The sequence below is a fragment of the Brachypodium distachyon genome, chromosome 3 (genome assembly GCF_000005505.3).
Source record: "Brachypodium distachyon strain Bd21 chromosome 3, Brachypodium_distachyon_v3.0, whole genome shotgun sequence".
NCBI classification, from domain to species: Eukaryota; Viridiplantae; Streptophyta; class Magnoliopsida; order Poales; family Poaceae; genus Brachypodium; species Brachypodium distachyon.
In genome coordinates, this window is record NC_016133.3 from 13,563,941 (window position 1) to 13,578,881 (window position 14,941).

A 14,941-nucleotide genomic window follows, 5' to 3' on the forward strand; every position below is an offset into this window, starting at 1 on the left:
TTAGGCAGACCTCCAGTCGTCGAACTTGTCAGTGAACAGGCCATCATCAGGATGAAAATGGTGACGGTAGAGTGAATGCTGCAAGGGGGGCAGAATCAGCGTCTTGATCCTTGAACACTTTGCTCGCAGAGCGCCGTCGACAACGATGTTGCGGCAATTGCGCACGCAGAGACGCTCCATGTGAGGACAGCCATCAACGATGGCAACAAGCTCCTCCGTCGTGATGTCGCTGCCGACGAGAGTAAGATATCGCAACTCGTGCATCATCTCGATTCCAAGCACCCCATCTCTATCACCACCATAAGGCCCTTGTCGCAACAACAGGCGCTTCAGCCGCGCACAAGCTTTGCTGGTGACCTCATACGCGTCGCCGTCAACAAACGGACATAGGGAAATGAGGAGTTCTTCAAGGAGAGGTAACTTGATTATGAGATCAGTGAACGCTTCATTGGAGACATTGCAATAGTCGAGGCTGAGGCTCTTAAGGGAGGGCGACCTGCAAAAACAATGGAACCACAATGTTTTTGTAGGGTTAAGTCATAGACTTGACAAGTCGCTTTTTAGCAATGATCTACCTAGTTTTTTTTGTGCTTTGAACTTATTCCTCTAGAAGAACTAAGCATGGCACAAATAAAATTTGTGATTAAAACAGCTAACATCAAGCCATCAAATGCTCGCATATTTGTTTTGACCTCATCTGTACAAACTAGTTTGACTACATTCAGTTCAGAAATCGGAGCACAACCCTCATTTACATGAACTAGTTTGGCTACATACATTTCAGAAATCAGAGCACAGTACCGAATAAATTATGGTTGCAAAACTAAGAGGCGGTTCACTTTTAGCTCAAGAGAAGAAAATACATGTTTTTGGGATCTGATTTAGAATCTATGACAAAAGTCTTGTACTGAATAAGAGTACCTTTCTGCAATATACATGAGAAGCTCATCGGTAACAAACTCGCTCCCTGCAAACACCTCAAGCTGCCCATCGGAGCGGTCCACAGCCGTTTTTGCCATTGCACACAGGACATCACGTTTCTTCTTCTTCTTCCCACGCAGGACCTCGTGGTGCTCCATGTCAATGTATCGCCACAAATTAGGCACTTTTGCTGCCTCTAGCCATGAGTGGCACACAAGGCCTGCGCCCATGAGAACGTCGACGGCCCCAAGTTTGGCAAAGACCGACGCAAGCACGTCAAGGGGCAACTCCGACCAGTCCCTTGCGGTGTCTGGCTGCACCACCACCTCTTGGGAGTGCCTGCAAACACAAGGTAGTACTAACTAAATTACTCGGCCGATCAATCGACGAACAGAAGTTGCAGACCCTCAGTACCTTGGGCGACTGCAACAGCCACCAAGCGTAGTGCTTTCCATCCGCAGAAGGGGTTATGTGAAGCTCGGATCTTCCTTCTAAGATGCTAGCTCGTAGTACAAATTATTCTTCTACACAAAAACTACTGGTGAAATCCAACTCCCCTGGACCGGCCCTGTTTCAGAAAAGAGAAATAACAGGAGACTGTGAGTTGAGCAGCTAGAATTTCTTATCAATTCGTCAAAACAAGTGCGCCAATTGCATCAAACATCGAAAATTTTGGTCATATAATCAAATTACAGCTACATAACTGGAGACATTGATAATAAAATCAGGACGATTCATCAAAACGCTGCTGCTCAGAGCAAGTAAGGCAGAGCTACCTTTTTTAAGCTGTGTTCTTTATCTTGCGGACAATAAGATTCAGGTATAGATCTACTCACAGTAACGACGGCAAGGGGGAGGAGGCGGTGATCTCCTCCGACTCGGTGTCCTCTTCCCGAACGCCCTGAGGCGACCTGCCGCTACAGGGCCGTGAGGACGCGCTCGATCCCGAGCCTCCACCTTCCCGAGCGAGGTCAGATCCGCCGCCGGCGCGCTCGGGTGCGCCGGATCTAGCACCCTCCAGGCCGCCGCCGAAGGGATCGCTCGCCGTCGCCGCCGCCGTCGCCTTATCTGCCGAGAGATCGCCGCTGCGACGCCGAGGACAGCCGCTCTTCAATTAGGATTTAGGAGTACTAGTTTCTGTCTTACCAAAAAAAAAAACTGTCGCTGCTCTTTTTTGGAAATACTGTCGCGCACGAAGTTCTCTTTTCCGGAAATTAGCCCATTACCGAACCGTAAAGGCGGCAGGCCCGTCAAGCCCATTACTGAACCGGGCCAACGAAAGGCCTGCCAAGCCCAAGTAGCCCATTCTGCAGTGTCTGCCAGGACCCTCATATTATCTAACCTGCCGTTGAAGTCAAGAAAATAATAAGAGCATACACGTATTTAGTCCAATAAACTGTACCGGTGGCACAAAGCTTCCTGGATGTCTTTACAGAACAACTAGTCGAAGGAAACCGAGAATGAACCTCTCAACAACAAAAAACAAGAATGGACAAAGGAGGACAAAAGAAGATAATGGTAGCATATCATTCTAAGTTGCAAGAATTTGAGTAACTTAACAAGATGAATCGTCACCATACAATTAATAGGCAATTTCTAGAAGAAAACGGACGCAGCTCATCTGACGTGCAAGAGGCACGTCAGAACTGCCGCAATATATCTGCCGTTGCCCTACAGCAAAAAACGATCCAATGTCAGACTCAGAACCAGCTCTCTGGTACACCAAAAAAACAGAGCGAAGCCAAAAATACAGAGCACCAAAAAACAGAGCAAAGCCAAAACTTCAATGTGAATTGACTATTTGACTCTAGCAGCAAATGCAACTGATCCATAAAACACGTGTATAGAGTGTGATTAGTTGCCAAGTCATCTTACCAATTTGACATCAGAACAACTAAACAAGGCCCATAAAGCAAATAAGTAGTATCATTATAGCCAATTTAAATACCTGTAGGCAGGATCATATGCACCTGACAAACATATTTTCTGAAGTAGCAGTTATATAGGGAAGCACGGAGCAGTAATAAGCAAAATTCAAGATTAAAATATAACTAAAAACGTATCTTCAGGGAGGCGGTACTCATCCCTCAGAACAAACAAGTAAAATTGGCATGTCAACAAGAACTTGGACACATTCATCACAGAAAATTATGAACGGATCACACAAATGAAGTGATGAACCTAGACTGGATGCAGCATGCATGAAATTTTTACCCCAGGCTGAAAAAACAGAAAACCTGATCATAGGAGGCACCGAGAGAGAGAGATAAATCTTGGGGATTTACATGATCTTATTAGGTAGTAAAAGAAGTAGCACCTAAAGTGTCAAGGTGGCTCCTATGCATCGTCAGCAGTAGAATTCTTTCTATACAAATACTAGACTAGCATGGTTTGGATTTGTGCTGACTGCTCTCGCCATGGCAGCCTTTGCTGCCTCAAAGGCGTTCCCGACTCTGCCTCCGCGCAATGCACATTCAACAGTAATGAGGCTGGGGAGGTTCTGCATTCCGAAATCAAAAGCATCAGTAGTGCAAGCCACGGTTTCATCTGCGTCAACATTAATCCTGAGTTTTTCTAGTTTTGGCATCGATCCTGATGCAAACATCAGCTGCATCCCTTCACACTGGATGTAAAAAAATATTCTCAGGCATCTGAACCCTGCTTCACCACTGACTCTGAGCCTCTCTCTAGGCTTTGCTGTTCCTATTAGATCCAGAGTGAGCAGAGCGGGTAAGGCTCCAAGGATGCAGAGATCTTCCTGCCCGACTCTCTCCAGTTCAAGGCGTAACTGCTGAAGGTTGATGAGGGAGCCAACCCAATTTGGAACCTGCGGGACAGGCGACCAATGGATCATAAGTGATTGTAGGCTAAGCGGAGGGCACCATGGTTCTAGTAGGAAGCTGTCATCATCAGCGATATTTAGATGATGGAGGCTGTGTGTGCCAAGTTTACGGAGAGACGAGGCAATAGCTTTCTTGCATTCCTTAAATCTTGTGATGTCTCCAACTGTAGAGTCATATTCAAAATTAAGGTGCAGCTTCCTCAGATTCTTTAGCTGGCCAAGTTCTACCAGAAAGTTAAATGACTGGTTGAAGGGGTTGACCTCTTCCAACATTTCCAGTGCTTGTATCTTCGCAATTCCATCAGGAAATTTAACACGGGTGTCAACAAGAAGATGCGCTAATTTTTGGAGATTAACAATAGCTTCTGGTAATTCACGTACGCTGGTCTTTCTTAGGTCAAGCATCTCTAAGCAACGTAGATGTCCAATTTGTTCTGGGAGATCACTTACTGCAGTGTTCTTGAGGTTCAGGTACCTCAACTGAAACAATTTACCTATATTTGCAAGATGAGGGTTTCCCAGCTGGTAGCACTTTCTAAAGTCCAGAAAACGTAAATGCCTGAACTCATCCAAAGAAGGAATTTCTACTGGATCCCCAAAAAGGTGAAGTGATCGGGCATGAGACAATACCAGGCCTGTTGCTAGGACAGAATTTCCCTGCTTCCCAACTTGGATAGAGAGCCTACGGACTTTGCTTTGTGTTCCAATTGTTAGATTGGGAACACCAACTATAGTAATAAAGTTCTCTTCGATTGACTTGGATATGATGAAATCAAGAATTGTGTCATGAACTCGACAAATCTTCACACTATCATATTTGTCTGTTCCCCCAGGTTGAATCAAACTCCTATTTATAAGATCATTAAAACACTTCTCTCCTAACTCATGTATTGTATGTCTGCCTTCTTTAGGGATGAATCCTTCAGCAATCCATCTCTTTATCAGGTCATCCTTCTTAATAATGTAATCTTCTGGAAATATACTTAGATAGAGTAGGCAAGTTTTTAGATGAGGAGGAAGATCAAAGTAACTAAGTGACAATATCTTCATCATTCCTTCAATACTAGGATTTCTTTCAAGTGCTTGACCAATTGAATTTTTCACTTGATCCCATTCATCCTTTGTACTTTCTCTGTTTGCCAACAAACCGGATATAGCAATGATGGCCAAAGGTAAGCCATCACATTTTTCCAAGATTTGGTCAGTAACATCATTAAGGTGTGAAGGGCAATCTTCATCAGAGGTGAACAGTCTTCCATGAAATAATTGTCTTGAATGCACCATATTAAGAGGTTTTATATTATAAACATGGCCATTGAATGATGAACAGCATGAATGAGCGACATTATTCATACGAGTTGTGGTGATTATTCTACTGCCACATGTGGTCATGGGAAATGCACATTTGATAACATCCCAAGTTTCCACGTTCCATATATCATCAACAACAATAAAGTACCTGCACATGATTTTATGGGTGAGATTAGCATGGCTGTATTACAGAGTATTTAAGAAAATAAGAAAAATACAAGAAACTTAGTTATTCCATTGACAACAAAAGATAAAAAAGAAAACCAGCACAATTGTTGACTGGCATTACAGACTTAATTTGTGTGTATATTGTGCAAGTTCATGTTACTTTGGTACATTAGGACGAGCATTAAAATAAGTGGCAGTTTAAAGTTTAAACGGGACGAGTGATCACGCTAGATCAAGAAAGCTCAATTGTGTTGAGAAGTATGCAGCAGTTCAAAAAAAGAGAGGCAGCCCCAGGAGACATGAATAATCATACCTATGTAACTTATCTGGATAGGACCGGAGGTGGTCGTGAGCAGCAAACCAATAATCTAGGTACAGATCCAAAGATACAATGCTACATAGACAAACACTGAGGGGGTGCTATGGGGGTTACTCTGTTGTTACTCTCTTCATGCAGAGTCAATGTATGCCATAATTAATCAACATAGGAGTAGCTACGTCTTGGAGATCATAAAACGTGAAATAAAAGAAGCTCATAATTATGAAAGGTGGTCCTAGGATAGATCTTTGATTGTCCCATTATACTGTCTCCTTTCTATCTAGTTCTCATTTTGGACACCAAAACAATACTCCATAGTCAATTCAAACATTTAACCCCTAACACTGTATTAAAAGAATATTAAATATAATTATATGTAATCCCATTCTACATTTAAATTTCCAGACTGAATCTAGATACAAACACTTGTGGAAACTTAGAATCCCTCTAAAGATCAAGATTTTTCTCTACATACGGAGACGACAAGTGAAAATGAATAGAGATAGAAGGTACCTTTTGCCTGTTAGGAATTTGTTGATGTTGATGATCACTTGTTGTATGCTCCCTGCTTCGGTGTTCGCATAACCTTGATTGCTAACTCCATTAAGAATAGTTCTCAAGATATTCATAATATCTGGATTTCGTGACACTGATATGAAAGCCTGACAATCGAATTGCTCGTTGAGCTCTTGATACACTTGGTTTGCAAGAGTTGTCTTTCCCATGCCTCAAGATCCAACTATAGAGACTACCTTCAATTGTTGCATTGGTGCACGTCCATCGCCTTCCATCAACAGTTTAATTATCTCACTCTTCGGCTCATCAATTCCGACGAGCTTCGACGCATGCTCAAAGATAGCAAGAGCTCTAGGATCAACGGCCGCATCGATGGCCTTGGGGCAGGCCTCGCGAGTCTTGTACCTCGCATTTCTCTCGCCCACCTGAACAATCCGTTCCTTCAAATCTCGGATCTCGCTGCCAACATGCCGGTGAGCCTTCATCCGCCCCAAAGAGCACCTGATCTTCTCCAAGAACCCATCCGGCTTAACATCTTTGTCGTCCACGCATATCATGAACTCGTCGACGGCGTCCTCCATATCGTATGAGAGCTCCCTCACCTCCGCCATCCACGCTTTGTCCTGCGCGTCGGGGTCCTCCACCTCCGACATCCTGAGGAGGAAACCGTGCATCGCCGTGAGCTCGGCGGTGAGGAAACCGATCTCCTTGCGCACCCCCTTGAAAAGGCTGTACTTGTCGCCTAGCAAAGCCGCCAGCTTCGCCAGGACGGGCTTCATGGCCCCCGTCGTTGCGCTCACCAGAACCGCCTCCATGGTTTGTACTGTAGCTCGGTTGATTTAGTGTGGTTGGCGCACTGCTGACAGTAAACAGTCGGTTAATTTTGCGCCGTCGCTCTGAACGAATCCCTGGAAAGGAGGATTAATCGAGGTAACTAAGCCCAAATGGCAGTATTGCATTCAGCGAGCTGCAATTCGAACCCCTGCCGGCCGGCGCAAAACCAACACGCCGAGACCGCGGCGGGCGGGTATACAAGCAAGGCAAGGGGGGCGGGGACGATGGGATTCGTACCGGGCGGGTATACAATCAAGGCAAGAAGGCCAGCGGAGAGACCCTAGCACGCGGCGGCGCGTCTCGACGGCAAGGGGAAGGTGAGCGGCCCGGAGACAGCGTGGATGCGTGCGGCCGGCGGACGACGGTGAAAGCGAGGAGACGAAGGGGATTTTCGGATTATCCAGCGAGACGCGTAATAGCAGCCGTGGTCGTCGTCTGACTTTTGGTTTCTCTTCCCTTGCACACAAAAAAAAAATACAGTATGGCAAAAATATACTGAAAATCCATTTACTTCGATCGTATGACATGCCTCACGTCACGTATTTCCGAACGGATGGACTACAAAATTGTCTCAAATATTGTAACATACACCTATACCAATATTTTAAAAAGCACGTCAATGTGGCATGTGTACTTACTTTTATTTATAACTGTTCCGAACTTAAGAAGAAACTAGATTACCTGTGACATGGTCTTTACAAAAATGACTAGTACTGTGGCCTGTTGTTTTGAAATGCGTTCGTTGCCGTTGATGAAATAAATTATAGACTACTCACTATGTTAGGGTAATTAATGTTACCTCTCCGGTTCATAAAAGGTGTCGCCCATTTTATACCGTGCGCGACATTTTTTATGGATCGGAGTGAATACATATTAGTGGAACTATCCATCTTATTTCAATTTTGATGACAAACATTATTCAAATGCAGTCTTTTGCAATAGGTTTAGTTTTTTTTTCTTTTTTTCCATTCGACTAAAATATGGCCGGGTTCCGCTATCCATATATGTTTAGTTGCTTGCATTAGAAAGAGAGGATTTTTTTTCTTTTCTTATTTTGACAAAAGGAGATGACGAGCTGCCGCCACCCATTGCGGCAAATATGGATTAATTGATGCATTGCTCTCTGATATTACTTGCTCAAGTCTTAACTCTGCAGCGTCCGTCGTTGATGTAGTGAGTAAACCATATGGAAGAAGGAACGTCCTGTAGTTTTAGTGCTTACTGTTTTCAGAGTTGAGTTGGTGCTTATTTTCAGGGTCGAGAAGTTTGAGAACTTGCTTTTGTTTTCCGGAGTCCGTATGTGGGTTCGGGCTTGATGATTTCCTCATATCATCCTTATTATAGACAGTCCTGCTGGTGCTATCAGCTGTATCAGTTGCTATTTCATGTTACGCCTATCTGATGAAAGCCTTCGTCTCTGTGTCGCCACCTCTTCGGATTATCAAGGATAAATAAATCGCTATTTTGTTTCAGTAACTAATGGCCACCAATCTTTACTACTACTTAATTTGCAGTTTGGTAGGTTGGTCGTCTGTCCGTCGTTCCAAATTCACAGAAATTACATCAGTATGCCACCGCCCGAAATCCCGCCGCAGGGTAAGTTCCACAAATTAAGCCCATAGCAAGATAAGTTTCACAAATTAAGGAAACCATGCGTAATCTATATTTGAGAAAATTAAGCCCATGTGGAAGGTAAGTTCCACAAATTAAGGTAAGTCCTGCGTTTGTCAATTACGTTTTGGAAAGAAAAAAAATTCGATCGGTCGATGGACATGCGTAGTCTATATTTGAAACGTAAATCATTGAAATATTTATGTGTCCGTGTTGAAAAGCACGGAGTAATTACCTCTCGTGCATACCAAAATAATCTTTACTCTTTAATTCTCAGTTACGAGTCCATCGTACGTCGCCCTCCTCCGCTCGCTCCACGATAGCGCGTCATGTCCTGCACGGAAAAACCGGAAAGGAAACAAGCCCTGTGCGCCCGCAGTCAATCTCGCTCAGGTTTCCTCTTCAACAATCGCCAGGTTCCCCCTGCCTATCACCTCCACCGCCTTCCCCGCCTCAGGCGCCGCCCAATCCTCCTGCTCCGACGACCCTCAGGCGCCGCCCCATCCTCCTGCTCGAACGACCCAGCCCTCCAGATCCAGCGTGGCCCGCTCTCCTGCTTCGTTGGCAGCCATGGATTCCCACCGTTCCTGCCTAGGGCGGCGGATTGCAGCCGCGACGGCTCCCCTCCGCAACCCCCTGAAGCGCCGCCACGGCGGTATCTCACGGCTGTGTGTCACCACGTGCAGGTTCCCCTCTACCCCGGCCCCCAATCTTCTAGGTTTAGTTCGACGCCGCATCCCTGCCGTCCACCTCCGTCGAATCCCTCGCCTCCAACCAACCGTTGCCCGGGAGCTCCTCCGCAACCCACTTCCTGCTGCCACAAAGGTGATGCCAATATTTTTTTATGTGAACAATTATGTGTGTGTGGCAACTTCTGTATTCGCTATTCATCGTCCAAATGGTACATAGGTGGCTGCAATCTACAATCTACGGCCTTCTGCAATTTTCCTGGAGAAGCTCCTCACTCCTGTGCGCGGCTCATCGCCTTCAAGATCTCCACATCACGGGTGAGATTAGGCTCGGAAAGGTTAGTTTTTTTTTCCTTCTGTTTCCTGGACCATGTGTTGCTTTGGCCATATGGTTTCTCATCTGCTTTGGCCATGTGGTGACCAGATTAGCGATTAGTATTTGCAGATGACAAGGTTAGAGATTAGGCTCTACAAGAGTGACATTTGTGCTCAACATGTGCTTGTGTTAATGCCTACAAGAAACTAAATTTTCGTGGTACTTCCATTTGGTACAGAAAATGAATTTAGGCAGTGAAACATGAAGTCATAGGCAGACACCATCATAGTTGATTTTTTTGGCATAAGACTTGAGAAGGTAACCTACCCTGAATCTCTTCATAAGTTCATATGATCTAATTCAATTTATGAGAACAGACAGAGTATGCTCCGTTTGGTGCTAATTTAACCTTTATATAGGTAAGCTTCTAAGCAGCTCATTGGGTATTTATTGTGACTTGTGTAAAGGGGAAAGGCAATATTGACTGTAGCATAAAAATTCAATATCTTTTTCTATACTGCAGGTAGCATAAAACTCAACATCGGTTAAGCTTCTGAGCAGCTCATTGGGTATGTATTTGTGACTTGTGTAAGGGAAAAGGCAATACTGACTGTAGCATAAAAATTCAATATATTTTTCTACCGCAAGTAGCATAAAAACTCAACATTTGTTTTAGACGGATTTCTGTTTTTATAATGCAAGTAGCATAAAAATTCCTATGTTCCTCTCTAAGATTTCAGTTCACAGTACTGTTTAGTCCCTTTGAGCCTTGATGCATTACTCATCTTGGTACTTCCATCCATTGCAAAGGTATTTATATCCGATTCTGAGATTAGTAGCTTTTGTCAAACCCGTGGTGGTGCCCCAATGTTTTTTTTTCTCCAAGATGAAACATATGTTCTGCCTCCTTCCATCCATTACAAAGGTATCCCTATCCGATTCTGAGATTATCCGTAGCTTAATATTTGTGATCTCAGGGGTTTTCCTAGCTGTATTTTGAATCATTTTTCTTGATCTGATTCTTAATCATGCAATCAGCAATTCAGCATAGCCTCTACAGCTCTACATGATCAAATGATTAAAGTGTTGTAAATACTGTTTCAGGTTTTATTTAGTAGTTAAACCTGGATAACCATGTTATTATTTCTATGGTTAGTTCATGCTTGGTTTTGGTTTTGAAGCAATAGAAGTTATTAGTCATCTGACAATGGTTTTTGCTTCAAAGTTGAAAAAAATAGTTAGGTAGTTAATGGCGTAATGGACGAGAATTTCTGGTTTGTTTTTGGCTTTGTGGTAAGTTAATGTCCCTAGAAGTAGGAAAACTGCAAGTCTGCAATGAAGTCCGCCCCTTTCTAAATTTCACTGCAACAACATGGATTCCACTAGGGACAAGAGAAGCGTTATTATTTTACTTGCCATGCATATCAGTTTTCACATGCATTTTATAGAAATATTGGTTATTTACTTTGTTACCCATAATTAATTTGTTTGTCATGCATGCGAGTCGAACCAAGATAAGGGGAGAATGGGAGATGAAGCCAGATGATGAGGAAGAGAAATAGAAGAATTACATTGCTACTGTGAACCAAACCATATCCAGTCTTCCGGAAAGATTGTACTATTTTATTGTTTGATGAATGGAATGCACGCCATCTTTACCGCATAAATGAAAAGATATATAGATATATAGTTTTCTGTAGTGTAACCAGAGGTACTTCATATCATTATATATAGATAGATAGATAGTTTTCTATGATTTCTGTAATGGCTTCTCTTGCTTTGTCTTTTGTGATCCTATTGAATTTTAAATGTAAAACCAATCTGTACTACTCGTGGGTGTCTCGAGATAAACATAATTCTTCATATTTAGTCGACTCATTTGTTTCCAAGCCTAATTTGCACATGATCATTTACTTGCTTTTCACTTTGATGTTTCTGTATAGCTGAAGATTATTGATGAATGGTTGAAATGCAGTCGCATTTGGGATAAAATATTATCATTGTCACATGTCTTCACTATAATTTTTGTGTGCCGCCATCCATCACCATCATGTAGTTAAAACAAAGTAAGGGCCTTGCCTTAGAAGTCAAGAGAGCAAGGAATCCGAAAAAGAAAAAGGGAAGGTATGCCTTATCTTCTAATGTTCACATTTTGTTTTACCGTAGCAAAGCACGGGCTCCTAACTAGTTAGTACTGATGATGCTCCGACGGTGTTGGGGTCCGGTAGGTCTCTGGTGTGGTTCGAGTTTCCGAACGAACCATGTAATCCGTCTTGCGGCCGGTTGAGTTAATAGAACGTCTGCATTCCTTTCAAAAACAAAACAAGAAAAAAAAAAGAGCAAAGCCAAAAAAAAAAAAAAACAGAGCACGGCTCAATTTTAAGTTTAGACTTTGGACCAGCGAACTGAAAAGTACAGACAAGGCCTGCTCACTAAAACATCGTCACATCCTTTAATCAATCACACCCTCAACATAGTCCACAAGTTTACAAGTTTAGATCAATGTCAAAGTGGTGATGCAATTTTAGCACTGAAGCGTGCAACTGACAAAACATACAGGAACAAGAGCTAATATCTGACTCAAGTTTCTAGTGCACGGACATAGGCAAAATAACGCGGTTTGATCGCGAAGTGGCCATGACCGCCGATACAGGAATCAGAATTCTGGAAAGCCAAGCTTGCGGCTGGAATGGATCGCAGCAGGAGCGAAAACCGGCGACTCCTGTTTGTGGCGTATGGTCCTGGGCGGCGCAACGTCGCCGGCCGAGCAGCCTCACGCCCCAAGCTAGCTTCTTGCTGCCTGCCAATGCAATCAAGCAACAGCTTCAGTGTCGTTGGCCGCGAATTTTGATTGGACGCTCAGTCTTGCTCCGTGTCGATCGAGGACGCACGGCGTCTATCTCTAGGCTCTGAAAAAACTGCCAAGTCCTATAGATCATGTGTGTGTGTGTGTGTATAACTGCTGCTGCAGCTGTGTCTTCTTCAGAACGGTCTGTGCAATGGGGAAGAAGAAGCTGGAGAAGATGCAGAGAGCGGTGGAGCAGCAGAAGGGGAAGCTCTGCATCATCCTGGCCTGCATCACGCTGCTCCGAACCATCCTACTACGAAACAGTCTATATGTGACGAGTCATTGGTGACAGGCCTTCAGACGTGGATATTAGTGACGGCCTTTCCCGTCCGTCACTCATCAGTGACGGACATACCACGTCCGTCACTGATAAGGCACGCGACCGTTGCACCACGCCACTGATGACCCCGGCAGACATTTGAAGATTAAAAAAATCATACTAATTCATAAAATATAGAAAAATATGATTCTTTTTACTGAAGTCTTATTTTTTGCTGCTTAACATAGTGGAACAATAACAACAATTGGTAACATTTCAAAAATGAGTTATTTAGTGCAATCTTGTTATTTCCGAGAGTTGAACTTTAGCTTTTAAGTAAATGACCAAAGTTTTGTCCATTTCTATGCCATAGTTGATGATATGTATTCATTGTTTGCACAAGTGTGCATTTTTTTCAACTGTTAGAAAAAATATTTCACAAAATGGCCTACAAGGTATGAATGTTTATAAGTTTAAAGCTAAATGATCAAAGTCATGGCCATTTGTACGTCATAGTTCATGATAACGAATCCATTTTTTGCACATAGGTGCATCTCTCCATATCAAACAACAAACAATATTGTCAAATAGGTTTACAACGTTTTCTTTTAAAAAATAATTTTCTATTTTATAAATGCAAAAGTGGGGCACCAGCGGCGGTCCTAACAATATCACCCGTTACATATGTGTGCTAGTCGATGGAAACTGCAGCAACAATTGATCCGTGTGCTCTCACGTTATTGATGGAAAGGCAACATGCTAGGATCGATGACCTATACAGCACCCTCTCTGTCCCTCCTTATCCCACACGGCGGCACGCTCCTTATCTCCTTCATGGACCGTGGCTTCTCTTTCTCCTTCTCCTCCTTTCCTCTCTCACTCCTGTACAACACCATCTCTGCCTCGATCTCATTTGGCCCGATGCCCACACCACCAAGGAGCCGCCCCCAAGGAGCTGCTGCCTGCCACTGCACCGGCCTCCTCCAAAGCCGGACCCCGCCGCGCCGCCAAGGAGCTACCGCTGCACCGCCCTCTACCAACGCCGGACTCCGCCGTGCCGCCAAGGAGCTGCCGCGGGCCTTCCTGGGCCTCGACGCTGCTGGATCCGGCCAGCGACTGCACCGCCGCCGCGGATCCGGTCGGCCGCCGCGCCTCGCCCCGCAGGTTCGTCTCCTTCTCTCGGTTCCCTATCTCCCTCTCGGTTTCCCTCTCTTTCTCTCTCTCTCTCTCTCTCTCTCTCTCTCTCTCTCTCTCTTCTCTCACTCTTGCAGGATGTCGGTGTCGAGGAGTAGGTGCTCTCTCTCTTCTCTCACTCATCTCCACCCGCGGGCGCCTCTCCCCTTCTACGTCTCATCTTCGACCCCGACCGCCGCCAGGTACGCCAGATCCGGTGACCTCGACCCTGGCCGCTGCCGGATCCAGCGCCCCCGACCCCGCGCACCACCGAATCCCCCTCTCCCTCTCACGGTTGGTCTCTCTCTACCTCTCTCAATTTCTTCTCTCTCCCTCGATCTCTTTCACTACCGCAGATCCCCATCGGCGCCCATGAGGATGAGTAGGTCGGGCGGCAGCTCCTGCAGAGCCGGCGTCCCCGACCTCAGCCACCGTCGTGGAGAGCCGAAACCGCAGCCCTCACCGTCGTGGAGCCGGAACCGCAGCCATCGCGTCGCGGAGCAGTTGCAGATTTTATTTAATTGTTTGTCCATTTTCTCTCCTGTGTACCAGTTCTTGTGTGATCAATCCGATTTTGCCAGATGCTATACCCTGCGATTTTGTGATTTGTTCATCTGCGACCAAAATTTGCAGGCCACAAGCCTGCTTTTTTTAAATCATGAGAATGTTATCAGTGTCGGGCTTCACTTGGAGCCCGCCACTGATGATGGTACATCAGTAACGGGTGGTAACGGTCACCGTTACTGATGATGACCATCATCAGTAACAGGAAGTTAGTAACGGCGGCCCCGCCCGTTACTGATGCTGTTTTTCGACCGTTACTGATAAATCTTTCTATAGTAGTGCCACCTTGGTAGTACACGGATCTAAGTGCAATGCTAGCTCCGGTTTGCCGACGTCGGAGGCGCTCCTTTCGTGCATGCTAGAGATCGCTTCTTCGATGGCAGTCTTCTAGTCCCGTTGTGTTTTGACTAGGTAGTTTTTATGAACTTTTTATTGAAATGCAATTAAGAAAGAAAAAAACAGGTAGCCGTCGGCTTGTCGCGTGTCTATCTTTCCCCCTATTGTAATGCTCTGGCTTTTTGAAGTAATATATTCAGGTGGGGAATCTCCCCCGGTGATTGCCTAAAAAAA

General features: G+C 44.7%; 2 protein-coding genes and 1 pseudogene across 4 annotated transcripts; 1 reads left to right on the forward strand and 2 right to left on the reverse strand.

Moving 5' to 3' along the window:
* Window positions 1–1,079, reverse strand: LOC100825724 (putative F-box/LRR-repeat protein 23). Its single transcript, XM_014900460.1, has 2 exons — window positions 922–1,079; window positions 1–496 (listed from the first exon to the last, which is right to left on the reverse strand). Exons 1-2 carry the CDS (start codon window positions 1,077–1,079, stop codon window positions 1–3), a joined length of 654 nt encoding a protein of 217 aa, XP_014755946.1.
* Window positions 1,080–3,142: 2,063 nt separating this feature from the next.
* On the reverse strand, window positions 3,143–6,927 carry LOC100826041 (annotated as a pseudogene).
* A 1,901-nt stretch (window positions 6,928–8,828) lies between these two features.
* LOC104583547 (lysine-rich arabinogalactan protein 19) lies at window positions 8,829–11,416 on the forward strand. Of its 3 annotated transcripts, none has more exons than XR_731371.3 (3): window positions 8,829–9,347; window positions 9,432–9,549; window positions 9,766–11,416. XR_731371.3 is itself a non-coding variant. In XM_010236024.3 (3 exons), exons 1-3 carry the CDS (start codon window positions 8,852–8,854, stop codon window positions 10,052–10,054), a joined length of 618 nt encoding a protein of 205 aa, XP_010234326.1. In that variant the 5' UTR covers window positions 8,829–8,851; the 3' UTR covers window positions 10,055–11,416. The 3 variants fall into 3 exon arrangements, 1 of the variants encoding a protein (XP_010234326.1); XM_010236024.3 differs by having other exon boundaries at window positions 10,051–11,416; XR_731370.3 differs by having other exon boundaries at window positions 8,839–9,347; window positions 9,432–9,946; window positions 10,051–11,416.
* The last annotated feature ends 3,525 nt before the right edge of the window (window positions 11,417–14,941 follow it).

Excerpts from the sequence above, each read along its gene's own strand:
- LOC100825724 (XM_014900460.1), bottom strand. The coding sequence starts at position 1,079 with ATGGAGCACCACGAGGTCCTGCGTGGGAAGAAGAAGAAGAAACGTGAT. Across the intron at positions 497-921 it reads CTCATGTATATTGCAGAAAG|GTCGCCCTCCCTTAAGAGCC; the intron begins GTACTCTTATTC and ends TTGTTTTTGCAG.
- LOC104583547 (XM_010236024.3), top strand. The coding sequence starts at position 8,852 with ATGTCCTGCACGGAAAAACCGGAAAGGAAACAAGCCCTGTGCGCCCGC. Across the intron at positions 9,348-9,431 it reads CACTTCCTGCTGCCACAAAG|GTGGCTGCAATCTACAATCT; the intron begins GTGATGCCAATA and ends AATGGTACATAG.